General features: G+C 30.9%; 2 protein-coding genes across 2 annotated transcripts; both read right to left on the reverse strand.

The window, feature by feature from the left end:
• Positions 1–3,766: 3,766 nt before the first annotated feature.
• Positions 3,767–6,311, reverse strand: LOC146950185 (uncharacterized). The gene is made up of 2 exons (XM_085748612.1): positions 6,210–6,311; positions 3,767–4,309 (listed from the first exon to the last, which is right to left on the reverse strand). Exons 1-2 carry the CDS (start codon positions 6,309–6,311, stop codon positions 3,767–3,769), a joined length of 645 nt encoding a protein of 214 aa, XP_085604738.1.
• Positions 6,312–15,627: 9,316 nt separating this feature from the next.
• On the reverse strand, positions 15,628–21,427 carry LOC146950186 (fatty acyl-CoA reductase 3-like). The gene is made up of 10 exons (XM_085746127.1): positions 21,250–21,427; positions 21,072–21,175; positions 20,432–20,634; positions 20,242–20,342; positions 17,853–18,045; positions 17,579–17,740; positions 17,109–17,190; positions 16,721–16,990; positions 16,088–16,215; positions 15,628–15,997 (listed from the first exon to the last, which is right to left on the reverse strand). Exons 1-10 carry the CDS (start codon positions 21,326–21,328, stop codon positions 15,841–15,843), a joined length of 1,479 nt encoding a protein of 492 aa, XP_085602253.1. The 5' UTR covers positions 21,329–21,427; the 3' UTR covers positions 15,628–15,840.
• Positions 21,428–27,430: the final 6,003 nt, after the last annotated feature.

Below are 27,430 nucleotides of genomic sequence, written 5' to 3' on the forward strand. Positions count from 1 at the left end.
TTGTTTTATAAATCTTTTTATATGAGTTATAATCATAATTTTTTTGTTGGAAAATAATTTTTACACACATAATAAAGAGGGTAAGAAGATATGATAAAAGGATAAATATAGAAAGAAAATGAGACGTTAAATAGATGTATAAAAAGTAAAGAGGTACAAATATAATCGTTTTTTTTTTCTCATTGAAAATTGAAAGTGTTAATGGATTGGTGAGCTAACAATGGGTAATTTTCAGTTGAATGATTTTGTATCCCCTTTTTGTCCTATTATTATAAATTTTTGGGGGATTTGGATAGATGAGTATGGGCAACTGCCTTGGAGGCTTAGAAATAGGTGGAACAACTGCCTTCTCATTATAAATAGTATAAACTTCATGATTACTCATGTTTATAGAGAGGGTAATAGTTGTGCTGATGCCATTGCTAATTTTGGTTTAACTGTTAATCATCTTACAATTTGGCTGGAAATTCCAGTTTGGCTTAGGACTCATTTTGTTCAAAACAGGCTTGGTATGCCTTGTTTTAGGTTTGTGAACTTTTGATGGGGTTTTTGGTTTGGTCCCCCCATCCTTTTTTTTTTTTTGTTGGTTCCTCTTTCTCTTTGTTAATATATTTTGGATAGTTCCAGCTCACTGCTAGGCTATCTTTGTTTAAAAAAAAAAAAAAACTGGGCAAGCATGTAATGAAAGTATGAAACAAGGGAAATTTTTTTTCTACCCTACTTTTTTGCCAAAAATCCAAAAATACCCTACTTTTATAAAAATTTTCAAAAATGCCCTACTTTTTCTGGTCAACCTGACACCCCACAACTCCAAGTTGTGGGGTACCCTAAAAGTTGATGAAATTTTTGTCTTTATTATACCCCACAACTCCAAGTTGTGGGGTACTTTATTTTTTTTTTTAATTTTTAAAATACCCCACAACTTGGAGTTGTGGGGTATAATAAAGACAAAAATTTCACCAACTTTCAGGGTACTCCACAACTTGGAGTTGTGAGGTACCTTGAGGTGCCGCAAAAATGCGTCTCCCACAATTTTTTTTTCTTTCAAATTTTTTATAATATGATAAAAAAAATCAGAAAAAACATAATTTCCTAAAAAAAAATATATAACAAATAAAATTACAATTATTATATAAAAAATGTCCTGTTCCCAAACCTTCTTCTTGCGACTTGCCTTGGATCATTACGACGCGGTTAGGGAATTGTTAGACGACGATTTCTTTCATGATGATTTACTATATGGCCATGTTGGGATACGTCATTGTTATCTGTAGTTGATAAAAAAAAAATAAGAAAGAACTTAATTGGAATAGACTAATAAAATTATATAACATATAAAATTACAATAATTTCCTTAAAAAAAACAATAACGATGATGAAGACCAACATGATGTGTCGTTAACGTTGGGTCACAGTACGCAAATACAATCAACTACAAATAACGATGATAAAGACCAACATGACCCTCAAGAAATTCATCGTGAAAGAAATCGCCGTCGAGTCACAAGACGAAGGTGTGGAACAGGACATTTTTTATAATTATTGTAGATTTTATTGTTTTTTTTAAGGAAATTATTGTAATTTTATATGTTATATAATTTTACTAGTCTATTTTAATTAAGTTCTTTCTTATTCTTTTTATCAATTACAGATAACAATGATGAATCCCAACATGACCATATAGTAAATCATAATGAAAGAAATCGTCGTCTCACAATTCCCTAACCGCGTCGTAATGATCCAAGGCAAGTCGCAAGAAGAAGGTTTGGAAACAGGACATTTTTTATATAATAATTGTAATTTTATTTGTTATATATATTTTTTTTAGGAAATTATGTTTTTTCTGATTTTTTTTTTATCATATTATAAAAAATTTGAAAGAAAAAAAAATTGTGGGAGACACATTTTTGCGGCACCTCAAGGTACCTCACAACTTCAAGTTGTGGAGTACCCTGAAAGTTGGTGAAATTTTTGTCTTTATTATACCCCACAACTCCAAGTTGTGGGGTATTTAAAAAATTAAAAAATAAAATAAAATACCCCACAACTTGGAGTTGTGGGGTATAATAAAGACAAAATTTTCACCAACTTTCAGGGTACCCCACAATTTAGAGTTGTGGGGTGTCAGGTTGACCAGAAAAAGTAAGGCATTTTCGGAAATTTTTATAAAAGTAGGTATTTTTGGATTTTTGGCAAAACAGTAGGGTAGGAAAAAAAAAATTCTATGAAACAACACAAGTAGAAAATAAACATGGTGTCATGGTGAGAAGTTGAAGTTGACATTATGACAACCGATGGCAGAGAGTGCTTTGAAAGTATATGTGCATGAGTAACACGTGGGAAATATAACAAGACTTTACCTTACACACGTCATCGCACACCGCACTGATAGGTTCGGACCATTCATATGCACGTGACTAATAGGTCTCGTTAAATAATTTTATTTTATTTTGTAAACAAATAAACAATCCATTAACTTCCCTTCAAAAAAAAATCCATTAACTTTTACTTTCGTCTTATTTTAATAGTCGTTTAAGGATTATATACAATTTTCAAAGAATTGATTAATTTAGTTTTCAGTGATACAATTAATATTTTTTATTAAAATACTCTTATAATTGTAATTAGTTAAGTTTGATGAAATTCAATAAATAAAACTATAATATTTTAATAAATAAAACTATAATAGTTTTTTTTAACAAATCAAAATAGAATATACTGCACAAACCAAAAGTGAATCACCATGCACAAGGTATGTTAAAAGTGGTGAATCACTCAAAATCAGTTACAGAGATACGGCTCCTATGAGCAGGACGTCATCCACCAAGGAGAATAACAAAAATTACATGACACCCATACAAAGGAGTGAGTTTTACCACCAATCATGATAACAAAAACCTAAGGGTGTGTTTGGTTTGGGAGAGAAGTTGTGAAGAGAGAAATAGGTGAGAGAGAGATTGAGAAGAGAGAAGTATGTGAGAAATAGATTTGTCAAAAAAAAAAAGTATGTGAGAAATAGAGTAGATTTTAGGGGTTGTTTGTTACAAGAGAAAGGGAAAAGAAATAGGGAAGAGAGAAATATTGCTTATTTTGAAAAGTACTACAATGCCCCTACATTATATAACATTTCCAACCAAATTAATTGAATTCTTTTATTTAAATTCATTTAATTAATTAATTAATTAATTAATTCAACTACTTATTTTAATTCAACATAATTGATAATTTTTTTGAAAATCAGCAGGAACATACATTTGCCAAATAGCAAAATACCATATTATAAAATATGAATACACGTACAACAAAAAAAAAGTTACGAATACCAAAAATAGCTTACCCTTGATGCAAAAAAATAATAGCTTCTCCTAAATTCACTTTCAAATTATATAAAGTTGACGGTGGGAAAAAAAAAAGAAGAAACTGACATCATAAGAGACACAAAACTAACTAAAGGTATAAAAGGTACTCCCTCTGGTCTCATTTATAAGCAAAAAAAACACTTTTTAGATTCATTCAATACTTAATGTATTAGGTCAATAATATAGACCAAATATTACTAATCTCCTTCACTTTGAGCAGGTTGGAGTATACACAAAAATATTACTAATCTCCTTCACTTTCTTCTCAACTTTGAGGAGAAAGGATTTTGTGTGGGGTCCACATGTTTTTAGTCTCTCTCCCCTATTTCTCTTCACTACCAAATTGGAGAACTTCATTCTCTCTCTTCAATTTCTCTCTTCTTCACTCTCTCTTCTCTATTTCTACTCTACCAAACACAGTGTAAAGGAACACGATTCGAAGATAACCATAAAAATGAATTCAGCTTAATTTTCTCGAGAATAATGGAAGAATCAGTCACCGCATTTTTAAAGATGCAGTTGTTCCATTCCCTCCATAATGTCCAAGCACACGCAAGCCAAATAACCTTTAAGTGATGATGAGAAGATCTCGGCATTCCCGCCAAGAGGGTAAACTGAGAAAAGTGATCAACAAGATATCTTGGAAGAGCAAAAGATATGCCAAGCCAATGACATACCAAGTACCAGACAGTTCCAAATACCTCGCAACCAATGAATAAGTGAGTCGCCGTCTCGATTTGACCACACCCTCCTACACATAAATTATCTTCAGGTTGGATTGCACGACGACGCAACAAAGAGACTTTGGAAGGAACCAACCTGTGCCACACATCATTTGTTGCGACATTTGCCACAGATTCATCAGTGGATGTTAAAAATGCATAAGTCCCACGAACCGAGTACCCATGATTAGGATCAAGAAGCCATCTCCAAGAATCCTGAACAGTATCCTGCAAAATAACATTATTTAACAAAACCGAGCACTCCCTCACACTATCCTTCTCCCACGCCATAAGACGTCTCCTCCACCCCCAAGCATCTCCTCCTTCCCCCCCACCCCCACCTCGACATCTCCTCCACCGAACACTCCTTATTCTCGGCTAGATCAAAAAGACGACTGAATTGGTACCTTAACAGAACTTGACCCATCCAATTATCTAACCAAAAGAAATTGTTTCTGCCGTTTCCTACCACCTTCCTAGTATTGTCCTCAAACCAACTCCCCAACCTCGTTCCAACCCCTTCCCGAATGTTACACTTACACAACATCCTCCACCACACATATGCAAGTCTCCCCCCTCCGAAATGCGGCCGCCCACCTCACCATACCTGGCCTTTAACACACGGTACCACAAACCCCTCCCTATCAACCAACATCCTCCAACATCACTTTCTCAACAAAGCTAAATTAAATTCCCCTAACCTCCGCACCCCCAAACCACCTCTATCTAAAGGTAAAACTATAATAGTTGAAAAAATAATAAATGATGCATTCATACTCCTCCAGTCTTATTTACGAGAAAATTTCCAAATTTTTTTTAGCCCTATTTATAAAATAAAATAAAATTTAAGGTACATTTATTGCTTAAAAGACATTTCTAACACTAATTATATTAAAGTGATAATTATTTTGAGACAAATCTCTATAAAAATTGAGACAAATAAAAAATATTAAAAGTATAATCAAATGAGACAGGGGGATTACCACACATTCATAAATCGAAGAGATTTGGTTCATTTTGTTAAGATTTAGGAAAAATTACAGTAAGTATTCTTTATCTTATTTATTTGTAACACTTTTGTCATTTATCTTTGTTTTTTTTTGTTTAGGTCCTTTATCTCTCATAAAAGCACATATAAATCTTTTTTTCTCATTTTTTTTAAATAAATTATTTTATTTTCTAAAATGTATTTTTATTAAAAAAAAATATCTTATATAAGATGAACATGTTCATCTTCTTCATTTAAATTTTCATCTTTTTCCTTGAATCAAAAAAAATTCTACACAAACATATCTCCAAATATCATAAATCTATATTATATTTACCTCGAATCTTATTATAAACACAAAATCTTAACCCCAAATTTGATTTTGTTGGATTATGTAAGTAGAAATTTGAAAGTAATTGTTATGGGCCAAAGTTACATAAAAAACCTTGGTTCTTTTAATGGACGGAAGTTTGGGTATTATGTGATATGTTTATGTTATCTCAAATTAGGGGTTTTGATTTTTGTGTTTGAAAGAAGATTTGAGGTGAACATAACATAAATTCATGATATTTGGAGATATATTTTTGTAGAAATTTTTTGATTCAAAGAAGATGATGAAGATTCAAATGAAGAAGATGAAGATTTAAAGGAAGAAGATGAAGATGATGAACATGTTCATCTTATTTTTTGGATTTGTTTATTTTTAATAAAAATATATTTTAAAAAATAAAATCATGTATTTTTTTAATAAAAAATGAGAAAAAAAGATTTATATGTACTTTTATGAGAGATAAAGGACCTAAACGGAAAAAAAGAAGATAATAGACCAAAGTGTTACAAATAAATAAGATAAAGAATCCTTTGTGTAATTTTGACTAAGATTTATTATAGCAAAGAAAAGAGTGAAAAGTTTGAAAGATTTATATTGAATTAATAAACATAAGCATGGCACCCAAACTTGTGCATGTGGTTACTTGTCGAACCACTTCGATTTGACGGATTTTTTCTGCTTTGATCGAGTTTGGATTTTCTCCGATTTTAAAATACGGGTATGGGGCGGGTAACACGGATATACCTATTAATCCCGTTACCCAAACCTGAACTCGAACTCTAAACCAATTCACTTACTGACTGACTTACGCAATCAGAGTGTGTATGTGGCACTCGCTCGAGTTCTCTTTCTTCTCCTTGACCATAGCCATCGATCTCCATCTTCTCATATCCTCGATCTCTCTTTTCCATCATTATATCTATCGATCTCCATCATCTCTTCTCAGTCGGTCTCACTCTCACAGATTTTCAACTCTAATCGCTCTCGATCTCGCCATCATGTTCACTCTTTTAACTTTTTGTAACCATCATCTTCAGGTGTTTTTAATAATTGTCATGTTATAAAAATTGCATTGATATTTAAAGTTGTAATCAAATCATTCGGTCAAGAAAATGTTAAAGTGATCATATTGCTGGATATAATGCTTAAGGACATTGACCTCGAGGTTTGAATTTTTTATTTATTGTTTAAAAAAAATGATTCATTATAGGGCGGGGATGGGCGGGTATACACGAATCCGTTGAGAAATAGGATCCATCGGGGAATGAGATGAGATTTAATTTCTCATCAACATCGGATATGATATGAGTATGATAACTGATAAGCATACGTGAGTCGGAGATAGGGATGAAGAGGGTAAAGCCCGTCCTCACCAAACTCCATTGTCATTCCTAGCTAATAGAAAAAGATACAAAAATGAATATGATTGATTGTTACTGAATGAGCATCATCTATTTTATATACTATCTAGTTAAATGACCCTCACTATCTATATTTCAACAACTGCCCACAAACTAGAAGGTTTTCGCAACTTCCATCTTCATATGATCAATACAAAAGTACATCAAAATAACATACAATGAAAGATATCGAAGATACATCCGCACAAATTATAGTCAGAAGACAAAACACGTAACCATTAAATACAAATCATAACTCGAGACTTAACCACTTAACAAAAGCAACAAAGTTTAGCTACCATAAGTTAGAAGCTAACATCAACAAAAAAAAAAAAAAAGCCAACAAAGCGGACAAAATGTGTATATTCAATAAATTAAAAATTAAAATACTAGCACTAAACATTTTCAATAAGTAACATTTTTATTACTCTCTACGTCTCTTATTATAAACATTCTTTGAGAATTTTTTTTCTTCTTAATATAAGCCCTTATATAAATTATTAGATGCATTTATTATTTTTTCTTAAATATACCCCTAATTAATATCATTAACTTGTCTTGAAATCTAAAGAGTCAAATTTAATACACATATAAATAAAATACAATTTAGTAATATTCACACACAAAATAGACACATTAATTGTAATAACAACTATTTTTAAGAAATATGAAAAGGGTAAAAAGGGATTATATATAAGGATGTAGAGAGTATTTTACTCCATCCGTCCCTAATTATAAGCTCTGAGTTTTTTTGCCCTAAATATAAACCCTGTACAATTACTAGATTTTTTTTAAAACATACATCTAATTAATACTACTAACTTATCTATGAAAAATTGAATATACATACAATCAAAGAACGATTTAGTAATATTCGCAAAATAAACACATTAATTGCACTAACAATTTAAAAAAAATGAAAATGGTAAAGAGGGCTTATATATAGAGAAATAGAGGGAGTAAATCTTAAAAAATGTTGTGTGCATGCGCGGCACCGATAACACTAATTGAGTAAGATAAATGATATTTCTATAACTATTTTATGACAATTTTCTATCTCTTCCTCACATTTTGTTTTTACTCACATTTTAATTGTTCCCTAAGTTATCAATAACACACTAATTTGAATTTTTCCACGCATGAGATGAGTTATTCTTTTTCTCGATAAAAGGCACGAGTTTTTTGTGATACATGACTTTGCATTCTCGAAAAAAAGGCACGAGTTTTTCGTGACGCACGACTTTGCAATAGCCAAATCCTACTATCCTAGTCCTACAGTTGCTTTTTAAGTGTCGCTGTCTCTGGAGAGTGTGCCGTAGGTTCACTTTGGACCAATTGTCTTCTTGGCAGTGCCCCACTGGGTCTGCAGCTCATTTGTATCTTTGTTGGGACAAATCAACATGAAGGATCGTGCCACATGTTAGAGCATTCCACAAATAACAAATACTCCCTGGGTCCTATTTTAACCGAATTTTTTTTCATTTCACACATAAGAAAAAGTGTATAAGGAAAAAAGAGAGAAAAATAGTTTTAAGTGTCTTGTCAAGTATTAGTGCATTCTTTCTTATCATAAATGAAAAGTAGAATATATTGAATTGGAGGGTAATTTATCCTTATTAAATAATAAAATCATTTTCTTCATCTTTATTCTTAAAATAAGTTATTATTTTCTTATGAGAACATCTAATTTCATCATATCCTTCATTTAACATACAATATTTATCTCTTTTGTTCCATAATTGAATCATATTTGTCATTAGGGGTAAATTACCTCCAATTCATCAATAACAATGTATTTTAGTTTTTTTTTTCCTTGTATAATCAATTATCACTTTCATCTCACAAACATCAAACTTGTTCATCTCTTTCATTGAACACGTAATTTTCATCTCATCGCTCAAGAATCGAATGATAGTTGTAATTAGGGGTAAAATACACACCCAATTCATGAAGAGATAATGTAGAGTGTAGACCTCACGGTGAAATTAATGTTTATAAAGAAGCATCATTAAAAAATGCCTACCAAACAAATCAACTATTAACAATCACCACATTTTGCCAAAATAATTTAAAACTAGATGGATGACCCGTGCGCCGCACGGGTCTTATGAGCTGGAATAACTATTTAATTATTTAATTTCAACTCATATAAATAATTGTTTGAACCAATATTTAAGAACCAAAATGATAAGCGTAACAGAAAATTAAAGTTTATGTGAAGTAGAATAATTGGGATAAGAAGCGGGAGGGCGGTTTTAGAGGTTTGTTGATAAGGTGCAATCAACGAAAGATTAGTGTCGTGAATATATATTTTAAAAGCGAAATTAATTCAACCAAAATTTGTGTGGCATAATGGCAAAAACCGTGGACAATGACCATCTGCAACCGGGTTCAACTAAAATTACAGTTATGATAAATATGAGATAGTCAAATAGTAAGATAATAAAATGCAGTTCATTAGTTTCACTAAATAATCTTTAATACTCAGAGAAAGTAAATAAAGCTTTTAAAACAAAAAAAAAATAGAAATTAAAGTCTCAAAGAAGTTTATAAAAAAACGGCAAAGATACAATGTAAGAAGGTGACTCAATATAATTCACAAAGCATAGGATAGAAAGAGTTGGGAATTAGTAGCAAATATAGAGAAGAGTAATAATCACCTGATAAAAAAAATTGAAATTGATAATTATAAAATTTGGATGAGTGGCCAAGATTTTTTTCAAGTTTATACTCATCATCTCAATAAACATTACCAAATGCCTGGAGTATTATCTAATATTTCTAAAGAGCTCTACTAATCTGTTACAAAGATTCCATTAAACACAATTACAAATTGTTTATAAAACTAACTCTTCATGATTTCTACAATTGAAAGTTCCATGTCAAAATGGTAAACCAAATTTGATGCTGACACCAGGGGCGGATGTATGTTCATCCATGTGTGGGCTTATGCCTACACTAAATTTTTAGAAACAATTATTTTTAGTAGTATAATGTATCAATAGTTGACATTTTGACCACATGACCTACACTTATCACAAATTATTTCTCTTTTGGCCCACACATATCATCATATATCTCAAATTCTTTCTTGATAGTATGAATATTGTCAAGAATCGGAGAGGACAATGATTAATGCTACAAAATTTCAAAATAAGAAAACCATTCAAAATTTCCATAATATGAAAAATTGTAGAGGACCATTAGAGTAGAAGGCAGTGGTAAGTAGTAAGGTATTGATTTCATTTATTAGTGGGCCATAGCCATTAACATTATTGGCTAGAATTTATAGAGACACACGTTTAGCAAAGAGAAACATGCCATTATGTTATTTTTAAATCATAAAAAAAAAACAAAAAAAAACAACAGAAACAGATGAATGTTTAATAAGCTATCAAAATTGTATCCTTTTTTTTTCCTTCCCAAGACCATGAGATTAGTAATGACATGAACCAATTTTTTTTCTTAAACAACATTACATCAACATTATAATATTCAAGTTTATACACTGTATGTTTTGATGTTGTTATACTTAGATTAGTAAATTCCCAGTACTTTATTAAACGAATAAGAAATACTTATACTTTTTCCTTATGTTGAGCATAAAATTTTGGTATAGTTATAAACTAAATAAGTATTGACGTAATTTATATTACTTCATTGTGGTCCTAATTAAGAACAGCGGGGTTAACAAAAAAACATAAGAGTGGTAGCTTCGACAATATGAGTATGATATACAAACACTGTATTATTTATCCAGGAATTCTGGCATATTTTGTTTCCTTTCTCTGCATTCGAAACTTTCAGACAATTGCTTTTAGGATATTAAGAGCTGAGGATGGTGGATATGCTATAACTCTAAATATAAGCCGGTATAGTATAGTATTGTTAGAAACAATTAAAGTTAGCTATTTTAGTCTCAATTGTAAATAGGGGCATTTATATTAGAGCACGATGCTCATTGTATATTAACTTGAAATTTTTTCTCATTTCATCAAGAATGAAATACCATTCTCTTTTCTCTCAAGTTCTCAACATTTACACCACGAAACAAATATTTTGAAGAAAAAAAGAAAGGGTTTGAAGCATGTCAGAGATAGGATTAGCCATCAAAGGACCGACGACAAAAAGGAACATCAATGTTACCAATAAACTCAAAGAAAAAAATGGATTTCAATAAGCATGAATTGCTATTTCTATACCAATTAAGCAGTGGAAAGACAGAAGGGTTTGAAGGTTTGTCCAACCATTTGGAAAACAGAATTTTTTTGAGGATGTGCAAATGATGATTGGGATAGCATGATTGCCATGTATTTATAGTACAGGAACAGGTGTAGAAGCCATGCCTTGGAAACCAACATACTTAAGGTGATTGGTTATGTAGAAGCCATGAGTTTGCATGGGATATGGGAAAGGTCATATTTAATAGCATGAAAATAAGTACATTGAACAACACTCCCCACTTATTCCAACGCTGGCTATTAGGGAAAACTCAACAATCAGTATTTGAATTTCAAAGTGGGGATAGAGGAGGGAAAAGTGGTAGGGTTAAGTGACTATTAGCAATTAATGAAGGATAATTAGAGGGAAAAATTAGGGTAAATGGTTGCAAGACCTAATAAGCATTTAGAGTAAGGGATATAAATTTCTAAAGACTAAAGAAAGTAAAATAGCATTAATCAATCATTACATATACTTAATTTGATACACTTTTTCTTGACCACCTCATTCTTGAAATAATAATGTTTCAAAGTAAAATCATTCTATCGATGAAATAATGACTTCGATATGCAACAACAGAAAAGTGGAGTAGCAAAAGGCTAAAGAAATACAAAGTTGTGCTATAGCACCTAAAACCAAAAGGAAGAAAACACAACAGGGCTTAACAATTCTGCAAAACTGCTCTAATCACCCAACCAAGCAAAGCATAGGATCCAAAGAACATTCGTATAAAAGACACCAAGTTTATGATACCAACATTTTGCCTTAATCTTCAACAACTCTATCTATTCTATTGCAGATAAACAATGTAGACAAAAACACCACATATTTAAAAAAAAAATAAAAAAAAAAAAGAAGAACTCCAACTCAAGGTACATAAACTCTTATTTGATAATAACTTACAATCAACAACAATGGTTCAATGAAATGGATAAAATCAAATATTTGACATCGAAAAGAATACAAAAAAAATGAAGAAGGCATAAGCATAATTTCCTGCTGCACAAAACTGAAGAGACATTTGTTCTTGATGAAAACCGATAGAAAAGTTTGGTCAAGGTTTTCCAAAAAAGGCTGCTCCTGTTTTAAACTCTTATATTGATAGAAAAGTTGTAAAATCCACTTACCTAAACTTCATTCATAAAAGGATCAATTATTGATAGAAAACTTGGATGAGATCGAAGACAAAATCAAGTAAAGGAGACAAAATTAACTTTAGAAAAAGATTAATGGAATTGATTCAAAGTGATAGAACGAAAACAAAAACCCAAAACAAAAAATACCCAGCCAAGCAAACAACTACAATCAATTTCTACATACCCGCGCCACTGCCTCTTTTGCTCCAGATTGAAAAAGCTGCAATGCCATGCTTGAAACAGATTGAAACAAAAGCAGAAAAATATATGAGGATGGAAAAAATGATATAAAAATGATGAGAGAAAGCAAATGAGATGAAGGGTAAGAAAGAAGAAGAAAACAAATGATGATAGAGTATTAAATTAAAATGGAAAAAACTGGAAAGGTCAGCAAGCTAAGCTCGGTAACATTGCTAATAGGAACTTGAAAATTAGAGAGAGGAAGGGTGGTGTGACATTTGCATCTGTGTGGGAAATATACTATTGTGTGCTGAGTGAAAGCTGTATGGTTTTCCATGGGTATCCTAATTCCCAATAGACGTGATTAAATGCAGTTAGTAGTTCAAGCATTCAAAACCCAGATATTCTGAAAGACCAATGTATCACGGTTCACAACATTGTTTAGTTAATTCCACCGAATTAATAAGGCCTGATTCCAAAAAAAAAAATCAACAAACTTCTTTTAATAAGCAAGCCGCATAACTCTCATTTACTGCACATGTATTGGAAGTGTTGCAACAAACTTCCAAAATAATTTGAATTTCAAATTTCACAATTAAAAGGAGGAAAAAATTAGGGTTGCTTAGCAAGCATTAATTACATGGAATTAGAGGGAAAAATTAGGTTTAGTGATAAGCAAGACCTAATAAGCTTTAAGAGTAAGTGATATAATACTATCACACTGTTATTTTGGAGGCGGCATCTTTAAAACGATTGCTTTTCATGTTAGGGAAGAGCTCATCCAATCAAATTAACTTCCTGTATAGTTACATGGGCCTATGGCCTAACCAACGACAGACCAGACTTTTTTCTAAAACAAAAAAGGTCTAGACTTTTTTAGAAGCATATTTAGCTTAAAAGACCAAGCCACAGGCCATTCAAAAAGCCTCTTAGGTCTATTTGGTCGGCCTATTTAAGTAAATATGAATACTATTATTTATTATTATATTATATTTTGTACTTTGAATTAAAATAAAAGTTTATTAACTTTTTCAGTAATTTAAGCTTATCAGTATACATTAATCTTTTGCATATTTAAATGTATTATTATAAACTAGAATTTAAATATGATACAATATATAGTCAAATTCCCTAAAAACTTATCTTGATTATCCAAAGAGAGTTTAATCTAATTGATATATTAGTTTGTCAGTCTATTTAAACTTAGATCACCTTGCTTATTAAAAGATGTTCATATGAAATAGGGTTTTAAACAGGCTAGCAGGCCGTATCAGGCTTTCAGACGGTCAGACTCAGGCCTAAAAAATAAGCCTATGACAGGTCGCAGGTCAAACTTAAGCCTTCAAAAAATATGGCAGGCCAGGCTCAGGCCTTACAAAGCCTAACTCGACCTAACCTATTCCCACCCTTGCACACATCCTCACATAAGGAAATACCAATTGCAGTCGGTGTGACCACACCAGAAAATTATTTACTTTATAAGAAAATCTTCAATATTTTCCAGCCAGGATTTCCTTTAGAAAATAGAATCTTGAAGATTTATATGTTTGATTTGTATTATTATTATTATAATAAGAATGACAGATAATAGAGTATAATGTATCTTTGTAAGTTTTTTAGCCTTAAGACATGTCTTGACTTGACGAGTCTTTAAAGTGTAATTCACTTAAACTTTTCCTTATAATAAAAAAAAAACAGCCTTAATTGTGGTCTTGGTCTTCTTATTTTCACCATTTTGTATAATTGGTATCATTTTGATAGTTTTGATCCCTCTATCAAATATTTAGTCTAAAATAAGGGTGATACGATATGTTTAAAAATAATTGTTTTAAAGGAGTTATCTTACAATTTCATAGATACTGATATTTTCCCATCATTAGATCATATACCACATCCTTTAAAACATACTCCCTCCGTCTCAAATATAAACAAAAATTTGTCAGTAAAAATTAATGTATTTGGTTCAAAATTTATATCAAATACGTCAACTTATGTTGACTCATTTTTGCTATATTTTGAGACGATGAGGTATATCTTCACCAATTTTTAGTTAAGAAATACGATGGAGGGAACAAAATTTTCAAATTTTAAAGTAGGGAACCAAGCCTACAAAATGATGAAAATAGAGAGACCAAAATTACAATTAAATCAGTATTACTTATGTGCCCACCCGCTCTCTCACACAGTTGATTCAAAGTATTGTTGTTTGGAAACACAGTTGATTCAAAGTATTGTTGTTTGGAATAATGTAAATGTTGGAGAACGATAGAAGGGGCGGAAGTAGAGGACCAGAGGTGTTCATGTTTGATCAATTCTAATATATAGTGCAATAACCGAAGTGAAATGTTAAAATTTGAACAAATAAAACAAGAAAAATCAGTTTTCTTTAATTGATTTGATCTATTTTTGGTTTTTATGATGCAAATTGATTCAATCTACCATTACCCATCAGCCGTTAATTGTCATACACAGTTATGATACTGAATGAGAATACCTAACCTACTTTTCTTTTTTGAATTTCTTGGTTCTATGATCATGAAAATGTTTACCGTTTACGGACATGTTATGGTATGACCGTTTGTCAGAATCACGTTAAATCGTTCTCGTGAGCTTTGCTCAATTGATATAAACAATGCATAATATATGCAAGGTCCGAGATTCAAAGCCCGACCACCACAAAAAAAATAAAATTACGTTAAATCACCACAATTATATCAAACATGCACTTAAACAGCATGTAGACCACTCTTTCTCTATATCGAATGTCGGTTAACTATTTTTTTATACATAATCACAATACCAATTAGTAGAATTGGACTTGCATATTGAACTACTAAAAAAATGAAGGATGAGACAACTTCGGTTGTAAAGTGGTTGATTTGTAAAATTGTTGCAAGGGCCGAATAAGTTGGAGGTAAGGGACAAAACACAGTGAAATTTTTGTCACTTACTAAACCACAACACAACTTTTAATTCAAAGTACAAGTTGTCTAAAATACGAAGATATTCTTTTGTCTATCAAAATCGTATAAGACCAAAAGTTGTTTAATACCATAAAAGTTAGTTCTCTGATATTCTGTCTTGTTGTGTCAAAAAAAAATTATGTCTTGTGTTATGTTGTTCTATCTTATGTTGTCATATCCAATATGTACTTTTTATCCGATCAAACACACCTTATGTGTAATAGTTGTGTCTAAACGATCTTTTACATGAGAATATAGAAGTAAAAGATATATTTTTTTGACTGGAAGTATAGAAGTAAAATATGAAATATAAAACACACGGTAAAATTAATATTTGATCACATATATATGATCAATTATAAAATTTAAATAGTATATTACATATCAAAGTATGATATGACAAGCACAACTTTAATTTGAAAACAATTACAATGAAATTACAAGTTTAAATCATAGAACATATATAAATCAACAATTGTCAATGCAAAATACATTATCACACACAAACTCACTTTAATTAATGCATCTTTTTTGGTATGATTAAAACTTTAATGCATACTTGAAGATACCAGGGATGTGGATATTCATGAAGTAATCTTCCCAATCAATAATTTTGGGATCAAAGTAAAACAAATTCATTTCTGCACCTTCTTGTTTTACGGCTAATAGCAACTTTTCTGTATTCATATCATCAAATCTGTGTACAAAAACAAACACTAAGTTAATTAATGAACCAAATGCTTTAGTATGATATTTTAATTTAGATGCTAATTATCAATTAACTTACATGCCATTGAAGAACAAGTAAGGCAGGTAAAGATCAACCAACCGCATAACTGTACTGATTTTCCGATTTAGGTCAGTATATATTCCCCGAAAATATTGGCACAAAATTGAATTTGCCACTTCTAGTCCCTGTTAGATGAAAATATTTTTAGCGCAATGTTGCTAATCGAGAAAATTACACTCACCTCCCTACACCACAGTGGTACATATGTTCTATTTTTTCAAATATGTCACTACTCTCTTTGTTTGACACCAAAGAGAAATATATAGAAATTGTGTATAAAGACTAATCTAACTCATAAACAAGAAGGAAACACAACCAAAGAGCTCAGTAAAACATAAAGTCCTTACAATGTCATTTCATAAATAGTTACCACTCATATTTAATTTGCAACAAAAAATTGAACCCAGATCATTTAATTCATGAATAGTCCCAAAAGTTTAAATCTCGATCATTTAACTCATTCAACTCTTTTAGCTCAAATTAGTTGAGTTATGAGACCCCACAATCCCACACACATTCCCATTTTCAAATTATAAAGGAGAAACGTGTGTAATACACCAAATCAAAACCTTTTACAAAAGGAATGTGAATTGTAATGGTTGAAATTAATGAATAAAAGTAATTAAGTACCTTTAAAGGAAGCAAGTAGCATATGAACATGTATCTCCGGAAGCTAGCTATGTTGCTAAACACAGTAATATTGCCAACCTTAATCGATTTTCCATCCTTGTTTATCAATGGTTTTTTGGTGAAATATTTAAGGTTATAGTCTCTGAAAGTACGGTACGTAATTGGATTTCTGACAGAGGAACCAACATGATATATGATATGATCACTAGGTTGATTTGCATGAGCCATCATAGCTACTATAATTGCATTTACCACCATGTCTGCTGGTATCTGCTCAAAATTCAACATCAATATTAATATTGTACTACTATCAATTTGTGGAATTTATCAAAAGAAAGATTTCGTGCATAGACCAAAACAAGAAAAAAAAAAATATTTGGTGACTCACCACGTCGAAAACTGCGTCGAGATCTGCCATGAAGCTTGTTAACTTTCCTTTACCATAAGCAACGACTACACTGTCTATGGTTCTGCAGAAAACTCCAAATATAAGAAAAATGGAGGATAATTGAGATTCAAAACTTTACTAGAAAAAGTTGAATAATTACCTAAAATTAGAGAAAAATTATATCCATCTTTAATTACGTTAGATAAATCAGATTCAAAGATGATTATTTTTTTATTTATTTATCAAAGAAATATTAGTTTTTTTTTTTTTGACCGAAGAAATATTAGTTCAATAATAAGAGTTTGAATTTGTAATATCAATAAATGTAATTCAAATCGCCGCCTAGGTAACAATTGTAAAATGACCAACCATTAATGTCACTTTCATTAATAATAATTTTTTTCATTCTAAAAAAAAAAAAAACTCATTCAACTTTTTTTAATAGAATAAGATATAATTTGGTGATTTACCTTAAGCCTTCAACCCATCCAGGGAAAGGTTCTCTACAAGTGCTAGTAACAATGGTAGGTCGAACAATAACAACAGACATGTTTTCCTTGAAAGTTTCTACAAGCATTTCTCCCATTGCTTTAGTAAACACATATGTGTTTGGCCATCCATAGTTAGTAGCTCTAATAAATTCAATCATGCAAAAAAAAAAAAAAAAAAAAGATATTCAACTTTTTGTATTTATTAGAATTCACAATCATGCAAAAAAATTGAGAGTTTCACTTATTTGATTACCTTTCCATACCCAAGTCCTTCATGGCCACTTCAATATCATGTTCAGTTGTTCCATGTGCCTGAAATTGATTCAATTTCTCCTCCACTAATTTCTTTTCCATATTAATGTCAAGTCCTGGAACTCCATTTAGTGACACACCGTAGCGATGAGGATCCTCTAATATGAGTCCTCCTCCCTCGCCACACACATAAGCTGCAAGGTATAACAATAACAAAATAAAAAAATTCCATAAGTACAACTTAGGTGATAAAAAAAACTACTTAAAATTTTATTCACAAAATACTTGCAGGCATGGCCGGATTTAGCATAAGGATTGGTTACGCTATAAGCACACCATATTTTTACATAGGATGGAGTATATAAGAATAAAATATTAGAAAAAGTTGACGATTCATTTTGTTCCCGTTAGCAACTGTAAGTGTTACAAATGAACTTGGACTAATAAAACTATTGAAACTATTTTTTTTTTTTGACACAAAAACTACTGAAACTATTATTTTAGGTGAAATAATACATAATCACTAGTTTTATTAGGAAAACTTTTTGAGATGATTATTTTAGCCACATCAAAAATTTAGTCTTGGATCCACCCCTACTTGCATGGACATAAAACATACTCCTTTTTAAGAAATATATATGCTAACTTGTGACATATTATATATTAAAATATAATACTATCTTAATGTCATGAAGACTATTTACATTAGTATAGTCGATTCAAAAAAATATAAGTGGTCTAATTAAGTTGTTGCAACAAATGTGACTAAAAAAGACATCTTTTTTGATACATGCATGTTTGAATACAAAGGGATTAATTGTGATGAAGATTTGACTTTATTATATGGATGGATAGCAGTCCCTCTGCCATACAATAACATATAAACATACTTTCCCCTAAAAAAATAATGAACATATTTGACAATTTCAAACAAATTACAAAATTATTTAATAAATAAAAATAATATTTTAGCTATATTACTTTTTTTTTTGAAGGAAATGTATTAATCTTTTTTTTTTAAAAGACAAACTCTATTAATCTTATTAAGTACTTCATCGCTCTAGTCTCGAATGAAAGTTTTGAAGGAACTATATTAATCTTTTAAGAAATGCTAACATGTGCCCTCTTGTTAAGAAGTTTAAAATGAAAACTTTATATTTGAAATTGTGCATTCAACATATTAAAACAGGAAAAATTATCTTTTTCTACCTAAATTTCATCAATCATTTTTAATTCAATATCTATTCAATTCAATATCTTACACTTTACACATATACATATAATGGTAAACACACAATTCTACCTTGAGTCATTGCAATACTACCGATAATAATTGATGAGTGTATTAGGAAGACATTATTAAATGGTGTAAAAATAGTTGAATTTTCTTACGTTTGAGACTACGAAATATAAGTATTTATTCACTTACATTTAAATTGGGTTGATACCTAAAATAATTTCTCTAATTTGTGTGAGTTCTGAAAATAGTCTCTGTAAAAAGAAAATTACAGATTGCACCCCTATACTTTTCATATTTTTCCCTCACCTTGTTAAAATAGATATTTGGGGGAAGTTTTAAAATTGTCCTCGCAAAAGGTCAAGATGACTGAAAATTACCTCTTTAAAGGGTTAAAATATGAAGAATCCAAAATTTCTAGAGTTGAACCTGTGGTTTTTCTTCTACATAAGTTATTTTTAGACCTTGCCCAAATTACGATAGTTATTTGATGTATTAAGCCATTTAAATTTATTAGTTCACATTAGTTTTTCACATATGTAAATATACTATTGTCTTTTTTAGTAAATGTAAATATATTAGGCTTAATAGCAGTTTTGACTCCCTATGTTTTAAGACGTTGCGATTTTGGCCCCTAATAAAATAAAATACAAAAATGCCCCCTAAATATTACCTCTTTTGCAGTTTTGGCCCCCTGACCAATTTTAACCAAGTCAATGCACAAGTGGACGCCACGTGTGTAATTTTTTTTCTAATTAATTTTTTTAATTAAAAAATAAAAAAAAATATCTTTTTAATAATTAAAAAAAAAATACACATGTGGCCTCTACGTCAGCTTTGACTTGGTCAAAATTGGCCTGAGGCCAAAACTGCAAAAGGGGCAATACTTAGGGGCGATTTTGAATTTTATTTTGTTAGGGGGCCAAAATCACAACTTCTTGAAACATAAGGGGTCAAAACTGCTAATAAGCCAATATACTATTATTAACTATAGTAGAATTTAAATATGATATCATGTATAGTCAGATTCATTAAAATGTCATGTAAAATATTAAAATGAAATTTACACCTAAGCATTTAAAAGTTTAACTCTGTCGAACCTATTTTGACCCTCAGAGAGTAGTAATTTTCACTAGCACATGTCTATACCAACCTGTTGAAACGTGGACAAGCACCTTTAGTTGAATACATTTTTTGGCAAAGCTCGAAACATGTTTGACTCCTAATGTATTTATACCCAATGCAACATCGTATCTGAATTTAATAACAATCAATGAAGAATTATATACAACTTTTAACCATAAAGAAATTAACGTGACACATAAGGTTCTAAATTGTATCACCTTTCATCAAATTTTGTTGTTGCAGCTAAATTAACTATAACATCTGTTTGATTGCAAATCTCCTCTTCTAGAATGGATTCCTTCAAATTCAAGCCTTCCTTAGAAATGTCTCCAGGCACCAAAGTCAACTTTTCAGAGACAAAAGAGTTGAATTTTGAACCCTGATTTTCCTTCAGCAATTTAAACAAGTCCTTCCCTATTATCTACATATCAAACACAAACTTATTACGTATACATAATGAGAAAAAAGTAGTAAAAATGTTATTTAAAATATCAAAAAACAGAAAGAATGAAAAATGTTATTTTATACGAAAATGAGACTTATATTCAGGGCCGGTTTTAAGATTTTTGATGCTCTGGATGAAACAATAAAATTTTGTCCTTTTAATTATTCTAATGTTTTTCTTCATCCATTTTTTGTTGCAAAAAATTTATTTATAATCAAAGTTCTCTAAAAATATATTTTCAATAGAATTAATCAAAGAGAATTAAAAAGAAATATATATCTATATAATACTAATTATCAAGTAAAAATAATAATTTTGGTTCCACTAAGAATGGTGTCCTGGACTGCCGGCCTTTCCACCCACCCTTAGGACCATGCTTATATTTGTTCTAATAATATACAAATATTCATCACCTCATTGCGGAAACGTTGGGCAGCAGATTCAGAATCCTTAGCTCTTAGAAGAAGATAAAGTTTCTTCACATTTGGTTGAACTCTCAAAATCTTTTCAACCAAAACTGCAAAACTAAACAAGTAAACAAACATATATATAATTAAGTCATGGCTTAAAGACAGAGAGAGATATGTATACTTTTTGCGAGGAAGCCAGTGGCACCAGTGACTAAAATTGTTCTGCCCTCAAGAAAGTTCAATATGCTTCCCAATTCCATTTGAAATAAAGGAAGAAATTTTTTAAAGTGAAGTTTTCGCTACAAATGAATGAAATGGGCACAATGACAATGTTCTGGAATTATGATTAATGCCTTGATGGTGATATACCAATACCATATGTCTTTATATAGACATATGACACATGAATACTATAATATTTTTTTGAGGGGACATGAATACTATAGTATTATTAAGTGGTTTTTAGGTAGGAAAAAGAAAATATGATGTAGGATGAATCAATGAAAGTAATCCTATTAACACATATTTTATAACACACTTTTTATTTGTTCAAATTTATGGGTCTCACCAAAATTATATGCGATCCACATGGTTTGGCGAGACCTATATGAAATTTAACTAATAAAGAAGAGTATGTTTCTGTACAAAAGGAAAATGAGTGTGTTGCTAGGACTCTATGTTTTGAAAATATTTTGAAACTCTAACAACGATAGGTGCTTCTCACTCTAAATATAAGTTTATGGTATTACTCATTCTCACAACTGAAATGTCATCCGAATATTAATAACTCAAAATTCAACTTATGTTTGTTTTTTTCTTCATATTTTGTTAGATTAACGTCAAACAAGTCGTGTCACTCCAGCTCTAGAGACGCGGGGATCTTAATTTCAACTTAAAGGCAGGTGCATGCAGGGATGAATCTAGAAATTTATTGAATGGGGTGAATCTTTTAATAGTATACATTGAAATTAAATACTCCTAAAAATCACTTAAAATCTAAAAATTCAAATTAAGAGTTCAATCTCAATCTCAGTTGAAAGAGATATATATATTTTTTTAGGAAAGAGATATACATATTTAATATGTGACACACCATAAACTATTATATTCCAAAAATTTTGATGTTTTAGTGAATTTATTATTGTTTTCTCAAGTTTACCCTTGTTGGAAAACTCCATAAACTATTAAAGTAGTTGTGACCTTTGGTTTATCACATGTGAATTTAATGATAAATAAGGACATTTTAGTCAAAAACACATAAATATTTATATACTTTAATTACTCCTTAAAACTTGTGCCAAGAGCTAAAACATCAAAAGAAAAGGAATGGAGGGAGTATCTTTTAACTTTTTAAGAAGTGTAATTAAGAAGCTAATGATAATCTCTAATAAAAAGGCGGTGAAGGATCACATGGGAAGGTAAAATCCCTTCCCACCATGGGTCAGTTTGGTTTTAGTGGTTTGATCAAAAGGAGACCATAATATTATTGTGCTCTATCAGCATCATATTTTTTTCCCACCATCTTTCTCAACCATTCTCTCTCTTCTCACCCACCACTTGCAGCAACTCATTTTTTTCCCACCACCTCTTCTCTACTTTACTTTTTATCAATGGTTTCTATGCAAAATATTAATCATAATTAGCAATAGTAATGATGATAATAAAATGAAAATGGAATAGATTATACCTGCATATTTTTAGCCTGGATGATTAATTTGACGGAAGAGAGTGGACCGTCCCATGACATACAAACAACGGAGAGTGAACCGCCGCTGCTGCCGCGGCGTTTGGTTAATGTTGTTGTGGCGGCATATTTCAATTTCAGCAATTGTGATGTGTCTCCTTCTCCTGTCAAGAATGTTGTGGAGGGTAACTTGGTCTTTATGGAGGAAAATTGAGGAGGAAGAGCGAGTACAGAAAGGCACCGCGTGGAAGAAGAAGAAGAAGAAGAAGAAGATGGAAAAAGGTTTGTATGGAAGTTGAAGGGGAAGCACTTGGGTGACATAATGTCACCGTGACATTAAATCTGAGCCACACAACACACATTGCCACATAAAATCTGGGCCACACAACACATACAACACATCTGGGCCACACAACACAACACCTTTGTGTGGCCCAGATTTAATATCACGGTGACATTATGTCACCCAAGTATTTTCCGAAGTTGAAGTGAGTCGCCATTGACATGCGCAGTTCAATGAATAAACATATTAATAAATCACAATTGATTAATTTTTTGAATCTTTAGTATTTATTTGGATTTATATTATGCGTTATCTTGATTTTTTTTATCTATCTTCAATTGATTTTCTGGGTTATGTTAGTGTGATAGGAGTGAAGTTGGTGGTAGTGGAATGATGGTGTGAGGAGGTTTATGGTAAAAACGTGAATGAGAGATGGTGGTTGGGAAGGAAGAAAAAAATATAGTGCAGAGAGAACATGATAATTTTGTGGTCTTCTTTTGATCAAATGGTTAATATCACCTTTCCCATGGTGGGAAAGGATTCACATGTCCCATGTGAAATGCCACCTTAAAAAGGCTATTGATAAGATTCTTCTTTTAATTTCAAAAGATCCGTGAGTGCTTTTGAATTTTGATCATCAAATAAAGAGACATGTTTTTTCTATTTTTTTTTTTTTTTACAAAAGACATGTTTTTTGTATGCTACCCCTCGATGAATTGGAGGGTAATTTATCCTTATTAAATAATAAAATCATTTTCTTCATCTTTATTCTTAAAATCAGTTATTATTTTCTTCTGAGAACATCTAATTTCATCATATCCTTCATTTAACATACAATATTTATCTCTTTTGTTCCATAATTGAATCATATTTGTCATTAGGGGTAAATTACCCCCAATTCATCAATAACAATGTATTTTAGTTTTTCTTTTCCTTTTATAATCAATTACCACTTTCATCTCAAAAACATCAAACTTTTTCATCTCTTTCATTGAACACGTAATTTTCATCTCATAGCTCAAGAATCGAATCATAGTTGTAATTAGGGGTAAAATACACACCCAATTCATGAAGAGATAATGTAGAGTGTAGACCTCACCGTGAAATTAATGTTTATAAAGAAGCATCATTAAAAAATGCCTACTAAAAATCAATTAACATGAAAATCAACCAATTTCTATTTGTTTATCAATAAACAAGATGGGCTAACATTATTCCTAATGGTGTGTTTGGTTGTGAGAAGAAAATGAAAAGAGAGAAATAGGTGAGAAAGAGTATAAGAAGAGAGAAACAGATGAGAAATAGAGTAGATTTGATGGGTTGTTTGGTATAAGAGAAAGAAGAGAGAAATAGAAGAGAAAGAGATATTATTGTTTTTTGAAAAGACAAAAATATCCTTGAATAGAAAACAACAAATAATTTATGATTGATTAATTTATTTTTGTACAAATTAACTTAATTTATTAGTTTGATAAAATTAAATTGTTTTAAACCGTAATCCACCTCTCATAAAAATAAAAAAACGTAACCAGAAAACAAATTTAAACCGTAACCCACCTCTCATAAAAATAAAAAATCAAAATCAAAACGTAATCCTGACTAGTGTGACTTGGTGTTGATATTGTGTAATAATAGTGTGGATAAAACTGTAATTTTGGTGGTTCATTGGCACTTTTTCTGCTTTCTTCGCTGGATAGAGGAGATATCAAAAAGTAAGAATTTGCTCTCCTCTAACTCTCTCTCTTCAACTTCTCTCATCAACCAAACTGAAGAAAGTCACTAACTCTTCTCTATTTCTCTCCCACCTATTTCTCTCTTCTATATTTCTCTAGAACCAAACAAACCCTAAGTGTCAACAAGATGAATCATATCATATCCTCTCCTCATAAAATTATTTAAGTAAGTCCCACCAAACAAATCACCTATTAACAATCACCACATTTTGCCAAAATAATTTAAAATATAATACTATCACACTGTTATTTTGGAGGCGGCATCTTTAAAACGATTGCTTTTCATGTTAGAGAAGAGCTCATCCAATCAAATTAACTTCCTGTATAGTTACATGGGCCTATGGCCTAACCAACAACAGGTCAGACCAGACTATTTTCTAAAACAAAAAAGGTCTAGACTTTTTTAGAAGCCTATTTTGTTTAAAAGGCCAAGCCACAGGCCATTTAAAAAGCCTCTTAGGTCTATTTGATCGGCCTATTTAAGTAAATGTGAATACTATTATTTATTATTATATTATATTTTGTACTTTGAATTAAAATAAAAGGTTATTAACTTTTTCAGTAATTTAAGCTTATCAGTATACATTAATCTTTTGCATACTTAAATGTATTATTATAAACTAGAATTTAAATATGATACAATATATAGTCAAATTCCCTAAAAACTTATCTTGATTATCCAAAGAGAGTTTAATCTAATTGATATATTAGTTTGCCAGTCTATTTAAACTTAGATCACATTGCTTATTAAAAGATGTTCATATGAAATAGGCTTTTAAACAGGCTAGCAGGCCGTATCAGGCTTTCAGAAGGTCAGACTCAAGCCTAAAAAATAAGCCTATGACAGGCTGCAGGTCAAACTTAAGCCTTCAAAAAATATGGCAGGCCAGGCTCAGGCCTTACAAAGCCTAACTCGACCTAACCTATTTCCACCCTTGCACACATCCTCACATAAGGAAATACCAATTGCAGTCGGTGTGACCACACCAGAAAATTATTTATTTTATAAGAAAATCTTAAATATTTTCCAGCCAGGATTTCCTTTAGAAAATAGACCTTATAATAAATAAATAAAACAGCCTTAATTGTGTTCTTGGTCTTGTTATTTTCACCATTTTGTATAATCGGTATCATTTTGATAGTTTTGATCCCTCTATCAAATATTTAGTCTAAAATAGGGGTGATACGATATGTTTAAAAATAATTGTTTTAAAGGAGTTATCTTACAATTTCATAGATACTGATATTTTCCCATCATTAGATCATATACCACATCCTTTAAAACATACTCCCTCCGTCTCAAATATAAACAAAAATTTGTCAGTAAAAATTAATGTATTTGGTTCAAAATTTATATCAAATACGTCAACTTTTGTTGACTCATTTTTACTATATTTTGAGACGATGAGGTATATCTTCACCAATTTTTAGTGAAGAAATACGATCGAGGGAACAAAATTGTCAAATTTTAAAGTAGGGAACCAAGCCTACAAAATGATGAAAATAGAGAGACCAAAATTACAATTAAATCAGTATTACTTATGTGCCCACCTGCTCTCTCACACAATTGATTCAAAGTATTGTTGTTTGGAAACACAGTTGATTCAAAGTATTGTTGTTTGGAATAATGTAAATGTTGGAGAACGATAGAAGGGGCGGAAGTAGAGGACCAGAGGTGTTCATGTTTGATCAATTCTAATATATAGTGCAATAACCGAAGTGAAATGTTAAAATTTGAACAAATAAAACAAGAAAAATCAGTTTTCTTTAATTGATTTGATCTATTTTTGGTTTTTATGATGCAAATTGATTCAATCTACCATTACCCATCAGCCGTTAATTGTCATACACAGTTATGATACTGAATGAGAATACCTAACCTACTTTTCTTTTTTGAATTTCTTGGTTCTATGATCATGAAAATGTTTACCGTTTACGGACATGTTATGGTATGATCGTTTGTCAGAATCACGTTAAATCGTTCTCGTGAGCTTTGCTCAATTGATATAAACAATGCATAATATATGTAACGTCCGAGATTCAAAGTCCGACCACCACAAAAAAAAAATTTACGTTAAATCACCACAATTATATCAAACATGCACTTTAAACAGCATGTAGACCACCCTTTTTCTATATCGAATGTGGGTTAACTATTTTTTTTATACATAATCACAATACCAATTAGTAGAATTGGACTTGCATCGAGATTATGGATGTGTTTGAACTACTAAAAAAATGAAGGATGAGACAACTTCGGTTGTAAAGTGGTTGATTTGTAAAATTGTTGCAAGGGACGAATAAGTTGGAGGTAAGGGACAAAACACAGTGAAATTTTTGTCACTTACTAAACCACAACACAACTTTTAATTCAAAGTACAAGTTGTCTAAAATACGAAGATATTCTTTTGTCTATCAAAATCGTATAAGACCAAAAATTGTTTAATACCATAAAAGTTAGTTCTCTGATATTCTGTCTTGTTGTGTCAAAAAAAAAATTATGTCTTGTGTTATGTTGTTCTATCTTATGTTGTCATATCCAATATGTACTTTTTATCCGATCAAACACACCTTATGTGTAATAGTTGTGTCTAAACGATCTTTTACATGAGAATATAGAAGTAAAAGATATATTTTTTTGACTGGAAGTATAGAAGTAAAA

This window comes from Medicago sativa, chromosome 2 (assembly GCF_051527215.1).
Source record: "Medicago sativa cultivar Bolivia chromosome 2, Bolivia_mono, whole genome shotgun sequence".
NCBI lineage: Eukaryota > Viridiplantae > Streptophyta > Magnoliopsida > Fabales > Fabaceae > Medicago > Medicago sativa.

Excerpts from the sequence above, each read along its gene's own strand:
- LOC146950185 (XM_085748612.1), bottom strand. The coding sequence starts at position 6,311 with ATGGAAAAGAGAGATCGAGGATATGAGAAGATGGAGATCGATGGCTAT. Across the intron at positions 4,310-6,209 it reads CACATACACACTCTGATTGC|GATACTGTTCAGGATTCTTG; the intron begins GTAAGTCAGTCA and ends GTTATTTTGCAG.
- LOC146950186 (XM_085746127.1), bottom strand. The coding sequence starts at position 21,328 with ATGGAATTGGGAAGCATATTGAACTTTCTTGAGGGCAGAACAATTTTA. Across the intron at positions 17,741-17,852 it reads AAGGACTTGGGTATGGAAAG|AGCTACTAACTATGGATGGC; the intron begins GTAATCAAATAA and ends TGAATTTATTAG. Across the intron at positions 16,991-17,108 it reads TCGACGCAGTTTTCGACGTG|ATACCAGCAGACATGGTGGT; the intron begins GTGAGTCACCAA and ends AATTTTGAGCAG.